General features: G+C 42.0%; 1 protein-coding gene across 4 annotated transcripts in view; it reads right to left on the reverse strand.

Annotated features, from left to right (window-relative positions):
* DENND6A (DENN domain containing 6A) overlaps positions 1-3,247 on the reverse strand; it is a 59,597-nt gene extending 56,350 nt beyond the window's left edge. For 2 of the 4 annotated variants that reach the window (XM_081819384.1, XM_081819387.1), the window contains exon 1: positions 2,952-3,247. In XM_081819384.1, the coding sequence (XP_081675510.1) occupies positions 2,952-3,191 (240 nt within the window). In that variant the 5' untranslated portion in view covers positions 3,192-3,247. The remainder of the gene's footprint in view (positions 1-2,951) is intronic. The other 2 variants (XM_006737302.3, XM_081819388.1) reach the window with 2 other exon arrangements.
* Positions 3,248-16,786: the final 13,539 nt, after the last annotated feature.

A 16,786-nucleotide genomic window follows, 5' to 3' on the forward strand; every position in this document is an offset into this window, starting at 1 on the left:
CATTTTATGAAGCCCCAATAGGTTTGTATCTTGAGTATCTTGAAAAATCTATTGCCTTACAGCAAGTTTCCTTTTCTGCTCGAGCTATAGCTTAGTTTCTGTTGTCTGCAACCCAATACACACACACAGGCCTCATCTCAACCATGTTAGCCACTGAGGTCCCATATTAGATTTTTATTTACACAGGGAAAAAAAGTTCCCCTGCTTTAAAAAAAAAAAAAAAAAGGTATTGCTTCTACTAGCACAACTTCATTTTACTAGTGAGAAAATTAAGGTTCAAAGGCCTTGTCTTTACAAAGCAAGTTAAGGATTCTCTCCACTGAAAATGAAAAAGGGAATTTCAATACTTCCCAAATACAGACTTACATAGGTCTTACTGAGTCACAGATACTGCTCCAAATGTTTCACCAGCATTAATTTATCTAATTCTCACAGCAATGTCCTGATGCAGGTACTGTTACAGAGGGAGTGTGAGCCAAGCACAGTAATATGCCCAAAGTCACAGACTCAAATCTAGGCAGTCCAGCTCTGGAGTCTCAGTTCTTGACTGATATGCTATACTGTCTCTTTGTTAAGGATTTAAGCTTAACCAAGTGGTACTGTTTATGCATTTGTTTAAACTGTGCAAATGGTACTTTCTGTCACAACAGATTCTTACATCTCTTTCAACCCTAAAATTCAAAGATGTGATGTCACAGGTGGCTTCTAGGATATTATAGTCCAAATTTAGTTTTTACCTATTCTTTAATTAATTTCCCTTTTGAGTCTCCATGGTTATGCATTATAGGAATTGGGGTTAGAGCTACTTTATGTCACTTCTCCAACAAAAGTCTACGTTCACGTTCTTGTCCCATTACAGCCACCCCACCTGTCCATTTTTGGCCTGGACAGGGCCATATTACAAAAGTGAAATATATTTTTCAACTATTTCATTATATTTATTACTAATTTGTGTTCCTTTTTCTTCTTTTAAAAGTGGCAAGGTACAATATTCTACATTTCTCACGAAAACGAAACAAAATTGTGTTGCAACCCATTTAATGTGTTTATCTTTCTTTGGATCCTTTATTAGGGAATTTTCCCCACCTTCATCCCATGCCTTCTAAAATCAGTGATTCTTAATCTGGGAACAGTGGAAGAGAAGATCCACAGATGACCCCCAGACAGTCCAGAGAAGTATATACACAATTCTGTATTAGCAAGCATTTTTGTAACGGAGTTCATATTTTTTAAAAAGATCCAGGATGCAAAAAAAGTCAAGAACTACTGACCTAAAGTAAACTGTTCAGTAGCATATCCCATGGGAAATGAAATTCAAAATAAGTCCTTTAATGATTCACCTTTTTGTAACATCTCAATTATGCTAAATATTGTTTATTTGGCCAGAAGAACATACTTATAAATTATGTCCCAAATGATGAGAGTCTACAAGGATCTTCTTCAGTTACTTTAAAATACAATCAACAACAACCCACTCCGAGGTTTATGGTTAAATTGTATTTTACTACATATATAACTTCAGGTTAACATGTCAATGTAAATGATAGATAACATAAATCTCTAATTCAGGACGCCTGGGTGGCTCAGACGGTTAAGCGTCTGCCTTTGGCTCAGGTCATGATCTCAGGGTCCTGGGATCGAGTCCCGCATCAGGCTCCCTGCTCCTTGGGAGCCTCCTTCTCCCTCTGCCTCTCTCTCTCTCTCATGAATAAATAAATAAAATCTTTAAAAAAAAATATCTAATTCAAAGTCTTTGGAAACTGTTGTTTGCCTCAGTAAGATAAAGAACTGTTCATGTATTCATTCGTCTATCAAGTACGTATGGAATACCACTATGTACCAGGCATGGCATTTGGCCCTATCTGCTTCTGTGATTTATTCTTGGTTCCCCTCTAAATTGTAGTCTAAATCTAAAAATAACAGGTTAAAGCATTTTGTTCATATTTGTATGCCCAGCAACCAGCATAATGCTTAGATCTTAGTGGAAACTTAATGTGTACTGAACTGCATAATGATAAAACAGAGAAGACAGGCTGAATACAAAAGCAGTAGCTTCGCTTTAAGAAAAACCTCCCTGCCCAATTTTCATAGCTAACTTATGCCACTCAAGTCTGAATGAGGTGGTTCATTAAAATCTGTCATCATCACCAAAACAAACAGACAAAAAATTTTCTAAACATACCTCCTTCTAATAAGGTTTTCCTTGGATACAATGACAAGCCATGTCTTATGCTACAAAAGGGACCCTAAACAATGTCAAGAATAAATAACATTCGAAGGCCTTTCAATAAGGCACCATAAAGATGTAAAACTTGAATGATTCACAAGCAAGATGAACTATGAAACTATGTTCATCTTGATAACAGCTTTCAAGCCAACTGTTTCAGAAGCAACATCAAGGAATAATAGAAATGATTTAAAAAAGAAATACTAGAAATGAGGAACAAAAGGGGGAAATGGAGAAAATCATGCTGAGATAAGCATTTCGGCTCAGGCTGAGTGGAATGCTCTCAGAATTACTGGAAATGGCCAAAACGGTCTCGGAGTCTAAAAAGTTGGTTGTGTGAGGTCTGGCTATTATAGTTCACCATATGTCAGGGGCATTATTCGCGTCTTCAACAAGTCCCCAACATCCTGCCTGCAGCCTTCTCCGGGTGCCGCTAACCATTTTAGTTACTCCTGTGACACCGGGTTAAAAACAAAATCAAACAAAAACGAACCTCAACAAGTATTTAGGAGGGGCCTAGAGATTACTTTTCACCCCTAGCCGCTGCCCACGATCCTCCCACGGGAACTGCCAATGGACCGCAGCCCGGCCCGACAGGCGGAGGGGCGGCCGGCCACGCCCGGATGAGCGGCAGCCGGGGTCCGCGGGCCACACGCTCTGCTGTGGCCGCCTAGGCCAGGGGACCCGGACGAGGCGCCAGGGGCAATGTGCGGCCGGGCCTCACCTCCACGGCTTGGCCCAGCTCCAGATCGAAGCCCACCACACACACGCAGTGCAGCCAGGCCGAGAAGCCGTCCCAGCGCAGCAGGCCCCGGCCGCGGCCCTCATCCTCTTCATTGTCCTCCGGCGTGCCTCCCGCCGCCACCACCACGGCCGGCGCCCCGCGCTCCTCGGCCGCCGCCACCGCCTCATCCAACTGCCCGCGGGAGCCAGGCCCCGAGGCTGCCAGGCCCCGCAGAGCCATCCGCCTCCCCCTTGCTGTTCGCGCCGCCTCCACTGCAGACCGCGCAGCAGAGCGCACCCGGCTCTGCGCAGACGCAGCCGCCGCTGCCGCAGCCGCAGCCGCCGGGGACGGGCTCGGCCAGGGCGGGGCCAGGGCCGGGGCGGGGCCGTGTGCCACGTGACCCTGGGATACGTCTCCACGCTGGTGCACCCTTGTCCCCGCGCAGACGTGGGGTTATCTTACTGGTGCTTGACTGGGATTGTGAAGCCAGCTCTGGCATCCTTGTCTTAAAGCTCTTCAAGAGTGGTTTATGAATGCTGATACCCTTCTTCGCAGTCCAACGACCAGGGGAGGAATTATTCTTGGAATGACACGTTCATAATTATAAGGTATTATTAAATTACTACCCATGGTGGTAACGGTGGTTAACATTTCCTGAACACTCACTCTGTATCAGTTGATGTGCAAGCATGTACTTTACAAATATTTACTCTGTTGACTCTTCGCATCATGACCAGTAGGTAGACTTCATTATTTCTTTTTTACAGATAAGGAAATTGAGATTCTGAGAGGTTACATGACTAGCCCAACAAGTACTACAACTTTGATGACGGCTTTCAGTTCACTCTCTCCGTCTGCTGATTCAGAGATCTGTGCCTTCACTTAGCTGTTCCCTCTCCACCAAGGTCCCACCCACCTTTCTTGGCCTGGTTTCCTGTGACTCATTCAACACTCACAACATCTGCAGTGCTTTCTGAAACACCAGGTTGGCCTCCACAGCAACCTGTAGATGAGTCTCTCTTAGCAAGGGCCTAGTCTCAGGCAGCTTTGTGGTTGTGGTTGGTGTTTAGATTTTATTTTATTTTTTTTCTAAAGATTTTATTTATTTATTTGACAGAGAGAGACACAGCCAGAGCAGGAACACAAGCAGGGGGAGCGGGAGAGAGAGAAGCAGGCCTCCCGCCGAGCAAGGAACCCGATGTGGGGCTCGATCCCAGGACCCTGGGATCATGACCTGAGCCGAAGACAGACACTTAACCACTGAGCCACCCAGGCGCCCCTAGATTTTATTTTATTTTTTTTTAAGATTTTATTTATTTATTTATTTGTCAGAGAAAGAGGGCGCAAGCACAAGCAGGGGGAGCGGCAGGCAGAGGGAGAAGCAGGTTCCCTGCCAAGCAAGGAGCCTGATGCAGAACTCGATCCCAGGACCCTGGGATCATGACCTGAGCCGAAGGCAGACGCTTAACCGACTGAGCCACCCAGGCATCCCCTAGATTTTATGTTTAAGTAATTTCTACATCCAACTGGAACTTACAACCCCAAGATCGAGAGCTGCATGCTCTACCAACTGAACCAGCCAGGTGCCCCAAGAAGCTTTGTATTCTCAGAGATCAGCACAGTGCTGAGCACCCAGGAGGCACTTGGTCTATTGAGTTATTACTGATTATTGGTCCAGCGTGATACTGCTAATTAGGATTTTATTCAACACCTACCATGCAGAGTATAAACAGCACAATGAAAGTAAATAGGAAACACATAAGAATACCCCATAGAAAAATTAGTAAAAGACAATGGGTAATAACTCACAATAAACAATTTTTTTAAGAAAATCACAGTTTTCATGCTTTTACACACATTATCTCATCTAGTCCTCCTAGCAACCCAAAAAGGCAGATCTCATTATTATTCCCCTTTTTACAAGTAAAGATCCTGAGGCTCCATGAGATGATGATGATGCACAGCCAATAGGTGGCCTAACGGATTTAAACCCATATCTCTCTGAGTTAGCCTAAGCTCCTAAGCATTTTGCTGCAGAACCCAGTCAAATTTACCCCATTTGACAAACATTGTTCTGTATACATCCTTAAGATTTTTATTTGGAGGGGCGCCTGGGTGGCTCAGTTGTTGGGCATCTGCCTTTGGCTCAGGTCATGATCTCCAGGTCCTGGGATCAAGTCCCGCATCGGACTCCCTGCTCCACGGGGAGCCTGCTTCTCCCTCTCCCACTCCCCCTGCTTGTGTTCCCTCTCTTGCTGTGTCTCTCTCTGTCAAATAAATAAATAAAATCTTAAAAAAAAAAAAGATTTTTATTTGGAGTGTTAACATCAATATTTCAAGGAAAGGGTCAAGTATCATCAGACATCAACAGTGATGTTTGCTAGAGCCTATTTTTAGTACATAAGTTGAACTAGGAACAGCATTAAAGTTAAAAGCCAAGTTTGTGGCCAAAGCAATCTGCCCTCCTACTCTAGAGAACCACTGTAGTTAAGAGAGAAAAACAATGTTCTGCATTTAAGTTAGTCTTTAAACCCACTATTAGGAAAGAACAGTAGCTTTTATTATTAAAAACAGAATTAGGGCACCTGGGTGGCTCAGTCGGTTAAGCGTCTGCCTTCAGCTCAGGTCATGATCCCAGGGTCCTGGGATCAAGTCCCACGTCAGGCTCCCTGCTCAGCTGGGAGTCTGCTTCTCCCTCTCCCTCTACCCCTCCCCACTGCTCGTGCTCTCTCTCTCTCACACACACTCTCTCTCAAATGAATAAATAAAATCTTAAAAAAAAAAAAACAAAATTAAAAAGAGCACTGGACTAACAGTCAGAAGTGCCAGGTCCACCCATAATCATGGTAGGCAAGCTGCTCTACGACTCAGTTTCTGCACTGATGAAATAGGAATGATCATTCCCAGCCTACTCATCTCACTGATTGTGGGGAAGAGCCAAGCTATCTCAATGCATGCATTTTATGGGTGCTACCTCATATAATAATTAATAAGCTTTAAACACTACTTGTTCCACAGGGCTGGCTCTTCGACATGTGGATACAGACTGCCATTCCTTGAAATGCTGTTGCATAATTTGAATTAAGAGTAATCTTGTGAGGCGCCTGGGTGGCTCAGGTAGTTGAATGTCTGCCTTCAGCTTGGGTCATGATCTCCAGGTCCTGGGATCGAGCCCCTTGTCGGTCTCCCTGTTCAGCGGGAAGTCTGCTTCTCCCTCTCCCTCTGCCTGTCTCCCTGCTTGTGCTCTCTCTGTCTCTGTCTCTCTCTCTCTCTCTCAAATGAATAAATAAAATCTTTAAAAAAAAAGGTAATCTTGCAAAATGTAACAACATATTAAAATGAAAACAACATATTAAGAGGACTGTAAGTTTGATGAGAAAGATAGCACACCAGGGTTCTAAAGCATCTTAAAGGTGGGGGGAAAAATGATTTGGTTTGCTTTGGAAAAAACTAGCAAACATCACTAAAATCCTCAAAATCCACAACCACTAGGAGAACAGAAATTGCCTTTTGCTTTTTGTTTCTTTTCATCCTCAAAACTTTCATATTTGACCTTTGCATCATCAATTTTAACCTAGTTTCTATGGTTAATACTTACATGGGGCCTAAGGGGAAAAGTGCTAATACTTCCTTCTTAAGGTTCTGCATTAGAACCTTTGATTCTGAAAGGATCTTGGATCAGGTCATCTCTCCAAACTTCCCATCCTATTCATGAATCTTTTGATGTTTGGTTGGCCAGCTGCCATTCTAACATCCCTTATTAAGATAAAGTCACTACCTTGCAAAGCTGCTATTTTCTGGATGTTCAAAAGGGTTAGAAAATTCTTCCTTTTATGGAGACAAGATCGATCAGCCACTTTGTAATGTATACCCCTTGGTCTAAGTTGTGCTTGCTGAGATTACAAAGAAGGGTCCAACTCTTGTACGTGATAGCCCTCCCAATTATTATTATTATTTTTAAAGATTTTATTTATTTATTTCACAGAGAGAGACAGCGAGAGAGGGAACACAAGCAGGGGGAGCGGGAGAGGGAGAAGCAGGCTTCCCGCCGAGCAGGGAGCCTGATGCGGGGCTCGATCCCAGGACCCTGGGATCATGACCTGAGCCGAAGGCAGTTGCTTAACAACTGAGCCACCCAGCCACCCCAGCCCTCCCAATTATTGAAAATGGTTATCCCACATCCACATGCCTTCTAGTTTCCAGGGTAAACTCCCCCAGTTCCTCCGACTATTCCTCAAAGGATGTAGTTTGTAGGCCATTCATCATCCTGTTGCCCAACTGGGGCATACTCCAACTTGTCGACATCACTCTTAAAATGCAGTGCCCAGCCAGGAAACCCCATCCTCCAGGTGTGATCTGACCACTGCAAAGTGTACTATGGGACTATTACCTTACTTGTCCCAGCCGCCAGCCTTCTATTAATGCTGGTTCAGATCACATTTGCTTCTTTTGGCAGGCAGGTCACATCACTGGCTCAGGTTGCATTCACTGTCAACTAAAGCCCTGGGTCTTTTTTCATATGAGGAGTACTTAAGTCAGGGCAGGCTGCTTTAGCCAAAAGTATGACTGGATTCATGGCTCTGCTGCTCTTCTAATATTACCAACAACACTGAACACAGGATTAAAAACATTCCAAACTTCTCTATTCACCCCAATCAAAGTCTTGGCATTTCAGCAATTTTTATAGTTTAAAAAAAAAAAAGAAGGGGTGTCTGGGTGGCTTAGTCAGTTAAGCGTCTGACTCTTGATTTCAGCTCAGGTCATGATCTCAGGGTTGTGAGATTGAGCCTGCTTAAGATTCTCTCCCTCCCTTTCCCTCTGCCCCTTGCCACTCCCTCTCCAAAGGAGGGGGAGGAGGAGGAAGAGGAAGAGGAGGAGGAAGAAGAAGGAGGAGGAGAAGGAGAAGAAGAAAAAGGAAAGGGTGAGCTTCTTTAAATAATGGTGTGAATTGCAATGCCAGATATCTGGACTTAATTTTACCAAAAGGGAAGGAGTCCAAGTGCCCTACATATCCATCTACGTAGGCAACCAGAGGACTTCCCTCGTACTTTTGAGTTAAATGCTGCTGCAGCTGCTAGAGCATAAATACACTTGTGATGGCAAGAAAATACACAGAGAAGTACACAGAGGCTCAAGTGCCAGTGTGTTATCAACAGAGAATGGGGTTTACTGCCACACATCTCTGAGAGTCAATAATGCCTAACTACATGTTTAGAAGAGAGAATCCAGGCAAAGAAGACAATAAAATACACTGTTGGGTGCTTCCTAAGTAGTGTTGGTGAAAGCTTAAAAAAAGACTGTGAAGAGCTTTGGGTTTTGTCTTTACCTTCCCAGTATCTCCATGATGCCTAGTACATGAGAGGCACCCAATAAATATTTACTGAATGGATGAATATACTTTAAAAATCTCTAATTTCTGATCTCCTCTTTTATGGGGGAGTTTTCCTTTCATGGTCAGTATGAACACATGAGAAGTTAATAAAAAATGTTTCTTAAATGTAGTTCACTCTAGCTTATGAGAAATAAAGATAGTAACATCTTGCTTATTTGAAGATTTACTTTTCCAACTGCCTGACCCAGTTCGTACCAGGAGACAGGTTTAGAAAGCCCAACTAGCAGTCAACATGCAAGACAGAAAAGGCAACCCGTCAAGTTCATGCTCTTTAATCAGAGGTGTGAGACCTTCACTCATAAATTATTTTGTCTAAATTCACACAAAATTCTAACAGGTATGCTTGCCTAGCTTCCCAGCGTAAGCAGCAAATAAAGAAAGTGAGGAGGCTTGGGGCTGAGCATGAAGAGAGCAGAAAACAAAAGGCTTTTAGGATAATAGAATGGAAGGAAAAGGAAAAAAGGAATCAGAAAACAGAAGAGTTTGGAAGAATACACAGTAAACTATTAACAGTGGTTGCCTCATGGGGAATAAGAATTGTGGGAAATACAAGCGCTGGTAAATAGAAATAGAGAACTTTGCTTTCTATCTTATACAACTCCATTTTTTTAGTTAGAGAAGGAATACATTGCTTTTGTAACTAAACATTAAGAGACAATAAGAGTGTAATAGAGCTGCTTATAAAAGTGAAAAATTGGAAATCACCTAACTGTCCAACAGTAGGGGATTGGCTGAAAAATATCATATATCCACTCAATAGACTAATATATAGTCATTTAAAATGTTACAGAAGAATACCGTATAGCAGAAAAATGTTCAACATATATATTTTAAGTAGAAAAAAATAGGTCACAAAATGAAATACAGTGAATGATCCTGTTTTAATGGACTATATGCAAAAAAAAAAAAAGAAAAGGAAAAAGACACTAGAGTTGATACAAAATATCCGGACATAGGAGAAATCTTCTGCTTGGAATTAAACATTTCTTTTTCTTCATCTGTGTAATATCTAATATCGCTATAACTGAAAGCTTTTCTATAGGTATAATGAGAAATCAGCTAAAACAGAAGGGAAATAAATTACAATGGTTTCACTAATATCTTTGTGGTAGAAACTGCTATGCCACTATGATGATTAATTTTATGTGTCAACTTGACTGGGCCACCGGATGTCCAGATAGTTGGTTAAATATTATTCTGGGTGTGTCTATGAGGGCGTTTCCAGATGCGATTAACATTTGAATTGGTAGATTTTTTTTTTTTAATTTTATTTATTTATTTGAGAGAGAGAGAATGAGAGACAGAGAGCATGAGAGGGAGGAGGGTCAGAGGGAGAAGCAGACTCCCCGCTGAGCAGGGAGCCCGATGCGGGACTCGATCCCGGGACTCCAGGATCATGACCTGAGCCGAAGGCAGTCGCTTAACCAACTGAGCCACCCAGGCGCCCCCTTGAATTGGTAGATTTGAGTAAAGCAAAGTGCCCTCCCCAGTGTGGTGGGCCTCATCCAATCCATTGAAGGCCTAAATAGAACAACAAAGGCTGAGTAAGGAAGAATTTGCTCTCTGCCTGACTGTCTTTGAACTGGAATATTGGTCTTCTCTTGCCTTCTGACTCAGACTGAAACTGCATCTTACACCCTCAACTCTCCTGGTTTTCAGGTCTTTGGACTAGGAGAGAAACTATACTTTTGACTCTGGGTCTCCAGCTTGCCACTGCACATCATGGGACTTCTCAGCCTACACAAGCACCCGGGTCAATTCCATATAATAAATATATCTCCCCACCCACCCACCCAGGATATATGTCCATTCTATTGGTTCTGTTTCTCTGGAAACTAATACAGACTTTGGTACTGAGAGTGGAGTGCTACTATAACAAATAGCTAAAAATGTGGAATGGATAATGGGTTGAGGCTAGAGGAGTTTGGATGTGCAAAGAATATGGCTGTTAAGGGGAATGATTCTTGTGAGGGCTCACAAAGAAAAGAGGAGAGCTGGAGAAGAAGCTTCTGTCTTTTTAGAGAATATGTAAATAATCATCAAAAGAATGTTAATAAAATATAGATGGTAAAGGCCATTCTGGTGACATCTCAGAGGAAAATGAGGAACATATGGGACAACGGAGGAAAGGTGATCCTTCTTAAAAAATGGCAAAAGAACTTGGCTGAACTATATTTTAGTGTTTTGTGGAAGGTAAAACTTGCAAGCTACTGAGGAGATTTCGAAGCAAAGTATTTAAAGGGTGGTTTGGATCCTCCTGACTGCTTATAGTAAAATGCAAGAGAGAAATGAATCAAAGGAATTGTTAAGCAAAAATTAACCAGAACTTAAAGATTTGGAAAATTCTCAGCCTATTCATACTGGAAGAAAAAAAAAAGACAGAGAAAGATTGTTCTGAAGAGAACACTAGCATGTGATGTACCAAACAACAGTTTGATTAGTATGGATGTGAACCACAGACCTAATCAGTCACCCCAACACAAAGTGAAGGAAGCCTATCAGACTTCTTAGCTCCTACAGGGCTGGACCATAGAGCTCTGCAGGTGCGAACATGTGCTATTCTTTAAGACAAAGAGAATAACTACAAAGGGGATTCAGAGATCATTGGGGCTGCCTCCTCAGTTTCAGTGTGTGTGTGTTGGGGGGGTCGGGTGGTAGTGGCTACTGTTTCAGTTCACTACACCAGATAGCAGCCACCTGAAGCCTGGGGGCAGGGCCCCCCAGAGCTTAGGACATGCGACTCCCACCTGGCAAAACTGCAGAAGCAGGACTACCACCTCATTAGGTCTGAAAGCAGAGCATCCACCAAAAAGGATTATCCTCAAGCCTCAAGATTTTATTTTATTTTTTTTTAAATATTTTATTTATTTATTTGACAGAGAGAGAACACAAGCAGGGGGAGTGGGAGAGGGAGAAGCAGGCCTCCCGCCAAGCGGGGAACCCGATGCGGGGCTTGATCCCAGGACCCCGGGATCATGACCTGAGCCAAAGGCAGCCGCTTAACCGACTGAGCCACCCAGGCGCCCAAGCCTCAAGATTTTAATGTTATTTGCCTTCCTGGGGGTTTTAGAATTACTTGGGATCTGACACCCTTTTCTTCCTTCCAATTTCTCTCTTTTAGAATAGGAATGTCTATCCTATGCCTGCCCCACCATTGTGTTTTGGAAGCACATAACTTACCTGGTTTTGTAGGTTCATAGCCAGAGAGGAATTTTACATCAGGATGAATCATATCTCACCCACATCTGATTTAGATGATGTATTAATGCGTCTTTGAAGTTGAGACTTCAGGATTGATGCTAGAATGAGTTAAGACTTTGGGGGCCATGAGGATTGAATGAATGGATTTTGAATGCAAGAACATGAATTTGGGGGGCCAAGGGTAGAATATAAATGTCTGTCTCCCCAAAATTCATATGTTGAAGGTCTAACTACCAATGTAATGGTATTTGGAGCTAGAAGACAATTAGGTTTAGATGAGGTCGTGAGGTTGGGGCCTCGTGATGGGATAGTGTCCTTACAAGAAGAGACCAGAGATCTCTCTCTGCTATGTGAGAACACAACAAGAAGGGGGTCATCTGCAAGCCATGAAGAGAGCCCTCACCAGGGAACTAAATCATTCAGCACCTTGATCTTGGACTTCCTAGCCTCCAGAACTGTGAGAAGTAAATATCTGCTGTTTAAGCCACCCAGTCTATGATATTTTGTTATAGCAGCCCAAGCTGACTTACACAGCCACCCAGTATCCCTTATCTCCCTATTCCTTAGGAATGCAGCCTAGTTTAATTTGAAGTGGCACTGAGCACAACTAAAATGCTGTTTTTCTCAGCCTCCATAGAAGATATATGTGACCATGTGATAGACAAAATGTATGTAAAAGTGTTGATTGGGGCATCTGGTTATACTCTTTAAAAAGCACACAGAAGGGGCTCCTGGATGGCTCAGTTGTTAAGTGTTTGCCTTTGGCTCAGGTCATGACCCCAGAGTCCTGGGATCAAGCCCCGCATCAGGCTCCCTGCTCAGCCAGGAGCCTGCTTCTCCCTCCCCCCCTGCTTGTGTTCCCTCTCTAGCTCTCTCTCTCTCTCTGTGTCAAGTAAATAAATAAAATCTTTAAAAAACAAACAAAAAAAAACCACAGAAAAAAGTAAATAAACACACCAAGCATTTCTTGCCCTTTTGTACTCTTCTGTTTTCTCCTACTACCAACCTAGACACGAAGGTCAAAATTCCAGCAGCCATTTTGGGACAATGAAGAAAATATCAAGAGACTCACATCCATAAGGCACCAAACCAATGCCAGCAACAACCTGTCTCTGGACTTCTTAAAAATTAACTCTTATTGGGGCGCCCTGGGTGGTTCAGTCAGTTAAGCATCCAACTCTTGATTTTGGCTCAAGTCATGATCTCAGGGTCATGAGATCAAGCCCTGCATTGGGCTCTGTGCTCAGCACAGAGTCTGCTTGGGATTCTCTCTCTCCCTCTCCGTCTGCCCCTCCCTCACTCCCACTTGCATTCTCTCTCTTAAAAAAAAAAAAAAATTAACCCTCATCCATTTAAGCCCCTGTAGTTAGAACTGTCACTTGCAGCTAAATGTAATTCATAACTGACATGAGTCAACTTTCACATTAAAGCTTTTACAACGTACAAAGCTACATCAGAAAGCTCAAATGGGGATGCCTGGGTGGCTCAGTCGGTTAAGTATCTGCCTTCGGCTCAGGTCATGATCCCAGGGTCCTGGAATCGAGCCCGGCAATGGGCTCCCTGCTCAGCGGAGAGCCCGCTTCTCCCTCTCCCTCTGCCTGCTGCTCTGCCTACTTGTGCTCTCTATCTCTCTGTCAAATAAATAAATAAAATCTTTAAAAATAAATAAATAAAAATTTTAAAAAAGAAAAAAGGAAGCTCAGATGTTAGAAACATATTTGTGTTTAGAGTTGACTTCTCAGTTAATTACTTTTATACAAAAACAGACCAAAAAATAGTTTTGTTTTGTGGAACAAGGCTTTGTTTTTTGTTAGTTTTGTTGTGGATAACCACTGCTTCCACTTGTCCATCATCCATTGTACCTTCTTCTTCCTGAGAGTCCCCAGTTTTTCTACAGGAAGCCACCCTACCATCATTCTCAGCCATGAGATTCAGGAGGAGGTAAATGCTATCCCTGAACTCCAGTGTGGACACCCAACCCAGTCCTAGCCAATCAGTGTATTCCATATACCTAGAACAATGATAAGTACAGGCCCATCCTCATGCATGACCCCAATCAAACAGTGCAACTTAACGTTGGAAGTCGTTTGACCTGTTCTGAAAGAGGCACTGTCCTAACATCAGGATTGCTGAGAGGATAGAATGTAAGCTTGGAGCTGTTAGCTGCTTTATCACTATAAATGAAGAGCTGGACGCAGAATGGAGCCAACAGAGGAAAAAATAAGAAATGCAAAGAGTAAGACTAAGTCCTAATGACATCATTCAGCCCTGAATTCAGCCAAGTCTGACCTTTTCAGATACATGAGTCAAATATATTTTCGTTCTTGGTTGAACCAGTATGAGCTACATCTTCTGACATTTGCAACTATGAGAGTCCTGACTAATATAGTTACACATGGTAAATAATCCTGAATCATCATATTAGCCTTTTACCAACCACATCAAGTGCTCATATGAAATCTCCCCTGTAGGTTTATTTACCAAAAAAGCAGTATTATGGCATACTAACATAATGCATTGCTTCTAGGTTTTTATATTATAAAATAACCTATAAATTATTTTTTTAAGATTTTGTTTATTCATCTGAGAGAGAGAGAAAGGGAGAGAGAGAGAGAGAGAGAGAGAGAGCACAAGGAGGGGGAGGGGCACAGAGAGAAGGAGAAGCAGACTCCCTGCTGATCAGGAGCTCAATGCGGGGCTTGATTCCAGGACCCTGGGATCATGACCTGAGCCAAAGGCAGATGCTTAAGTGACTGAGCCATCCAGGCACCCCTCTAGGGCCTTACAATTTAACAGAGCAGACAAAACATTAATGCTAATAACAGTTATACAACATTCTCTGAAAATTAGAGAATAATAAATAATATCTAGGGGAGTTTAAAAAAATTCTGTAATATTATTACAGACGCTGGAGTTCTTAGAGATCCAACAATTCTTTCAACACATGGTTGAGGAAACTGAAACTCAAAGAGCCAGTGACTTAGTTCCCATGGCAAAATCCCGCTAGAAGCCAGACCTCCTTAGACACAGTCCAACATTCTTTCTTACTACCCCACCCTACTACCTCTGTTAGGAGAACAGCAAAATACTAAGAAGTTTCTCCAACTATAACTTTTTCTGTGTAACCTAAAGAGGAGAATCTCAAAGACCACACTAAAATAAGTTTGATTCTCTTTTTACCATTTACAGAGGCAAAATAGTAAGGCTCTGCCTCAGTTATCAGAGTTTGCCTTCAATTTCTATTGTGGTTTTTCTCCCATTGACTTTTGTTTTTTGTTAGACTAACCTCGAATGTGTAGCATTCTTGCCTGGAAAAAAATTCCAAACAGCTTGTTTTGAACATGTTTCTTGTCTTCTGTATTCTGGGCAAACTAACGGAGTCTGATAACCCATACTAAAGGAGTTACCTAAGTTAAAATTAATCCAGAAAGTCTTCTTGGCTGACTTCCCAGCCAGGCAGTACCAGCCTGCATGAAATACTAGGACACTGCAAACTCTAATTCTGTTGTAAGAGTTGTGTCTAAGGAAAATAAAGGAAACGCAATGATTCCAAACTGGACTGCAATTCCTAGACACCCAAGAATTTCCAAAGACTAGTAGTTCTCGTTAGAAATAATTGCTATGGCCTATGGCACTAGCAGCCTGATGGCAGCGCATCTCTTCTGCTCTCGGAAGAAATAATTGCTATGAAGTATGTATTTTTGCAGTGTCACTGAGGTGGGAGCCCCCTATGAATAATTTGAGAAAGTGGATTACAAATTTTGTTTCAGAAAAGAACAAAGTCAGAGGACTCATTCCCTGATTACAAACCTTACTATAGAGCTACAGTTATCAAAACAGTGTGGTACTAGCTTAAGGACAGATGTATAGACCAATGGAATAGAATAGAGAGCCTTGAAATAAACCATTGCATATATGGCCAGATGATTTTTCAACAAGGGCACCAAGATCATTCCATAAGGAAAGGATGGTCTTTTCAACAAATGGTGCTAGAAAAATTGGACACCCATGTGTAAAAGGATGAAGGTGAACCCTTACTTTACACCATATACAAAAATACAGTTGACCCTTGAATAACACAGGTTTGAACTGCATGGGTCCATGTATGTGTGGATTTTTAAAATAAATACAGTACTGTAAATGTATTTTCCTTAAGATTTTCTTAATAACATTTGCTTTTCTCTAGCTTACTTTATTGTAAGAATTCAGTATATAATACATATAACATACAAAATATCTGTTAATCAATTGTTTATGTTATTGGTAAAGCTTCTAGTCAACAGTAGGCTATTAGTAGTTAAGTTTTGGGGGACTCAGAAGTTACATGTAGATTTTCAACTGGTACCCCTAACCCCCATGTTGTTCAAAAGTAAACTGTAACTCAAGGCGGATCAAAAACTTAAACATAGGAGCTAAACCTATAAAGCTCTTAGGAGAAAATATAGGAAAAAGGCCTCATGACATTGCATTTGGCAATGATTTCTCAGATATTGACATCAGAAGTGCAGGCAACAAAAGAAAAAAAGTAAACTGAACTTCATCAAAATCGAGAACTTTTGTGCATCAAAGGACACCATCTACAGAGTGAAAAAGCAACCTACAGAATGGGAGGAAATGTTTGCAAATCATTTATCTGATCAGAGCTTAACATCTAAGAATATGGAAAGAACTCCTACAACTTGAACAACAACAACAAAACAAACAACACAATTCAAAAATGGGCAAAGGACTTGAATAGACATTTCTCCAAATAAGATACACAGATAGCCAATAAGCACATGAAAAGTTGCTCAAAAACATTATTAATGAGGGGAATGCAAATAAAAAACACAGTGAGAAACCACTTCACACTCACAAGAATAGCTATTATCAAAAACAAACAAAACCCAGAAAATAACAAGTGTTAGTTTTGGAACCCTTGTACATTGCTAGTGGGAATGTAAAATGATACAGCCACTATAGAAAACAGTATAGAAATTCTTCAAAAAAAAAAGAAAAGAATTGGGGCGTCTGGGTGGCTCAGTCGTTAAGTGTCTGCCTTCGGCTCAGGTCATGATCCCAGGGTCCTGGGATCGAGTCCCACATCGGGCTGCCTGCTCGGCAGGAAGCCTGCTTCTCCCTCTCCCACTCCCCCTGCTTGTATTCCTGCTCTCGCTGTCTCTCTCTCGTCAAATAAATAAATAAAATCTTTAAAAAATAAATAAATAAATAAATAGAATTACCATAATACATAATCCATACA

The sequence above is a fragment of the Leptonychotes weddellii genome, chromosome 1 (assembly GCF_054177405.1).
Source record: "Leptonychotes weddellii isolate Sample4059 chromosome 1, ASM5417740v2, whole genome shotgun sequence".
Lineage (NCBI taxonomy): Eukaryota > Metazoa > Chordata > Mammalia > Carnivora > Phocidae > Leptonychotes > Leptonychotes weddellii.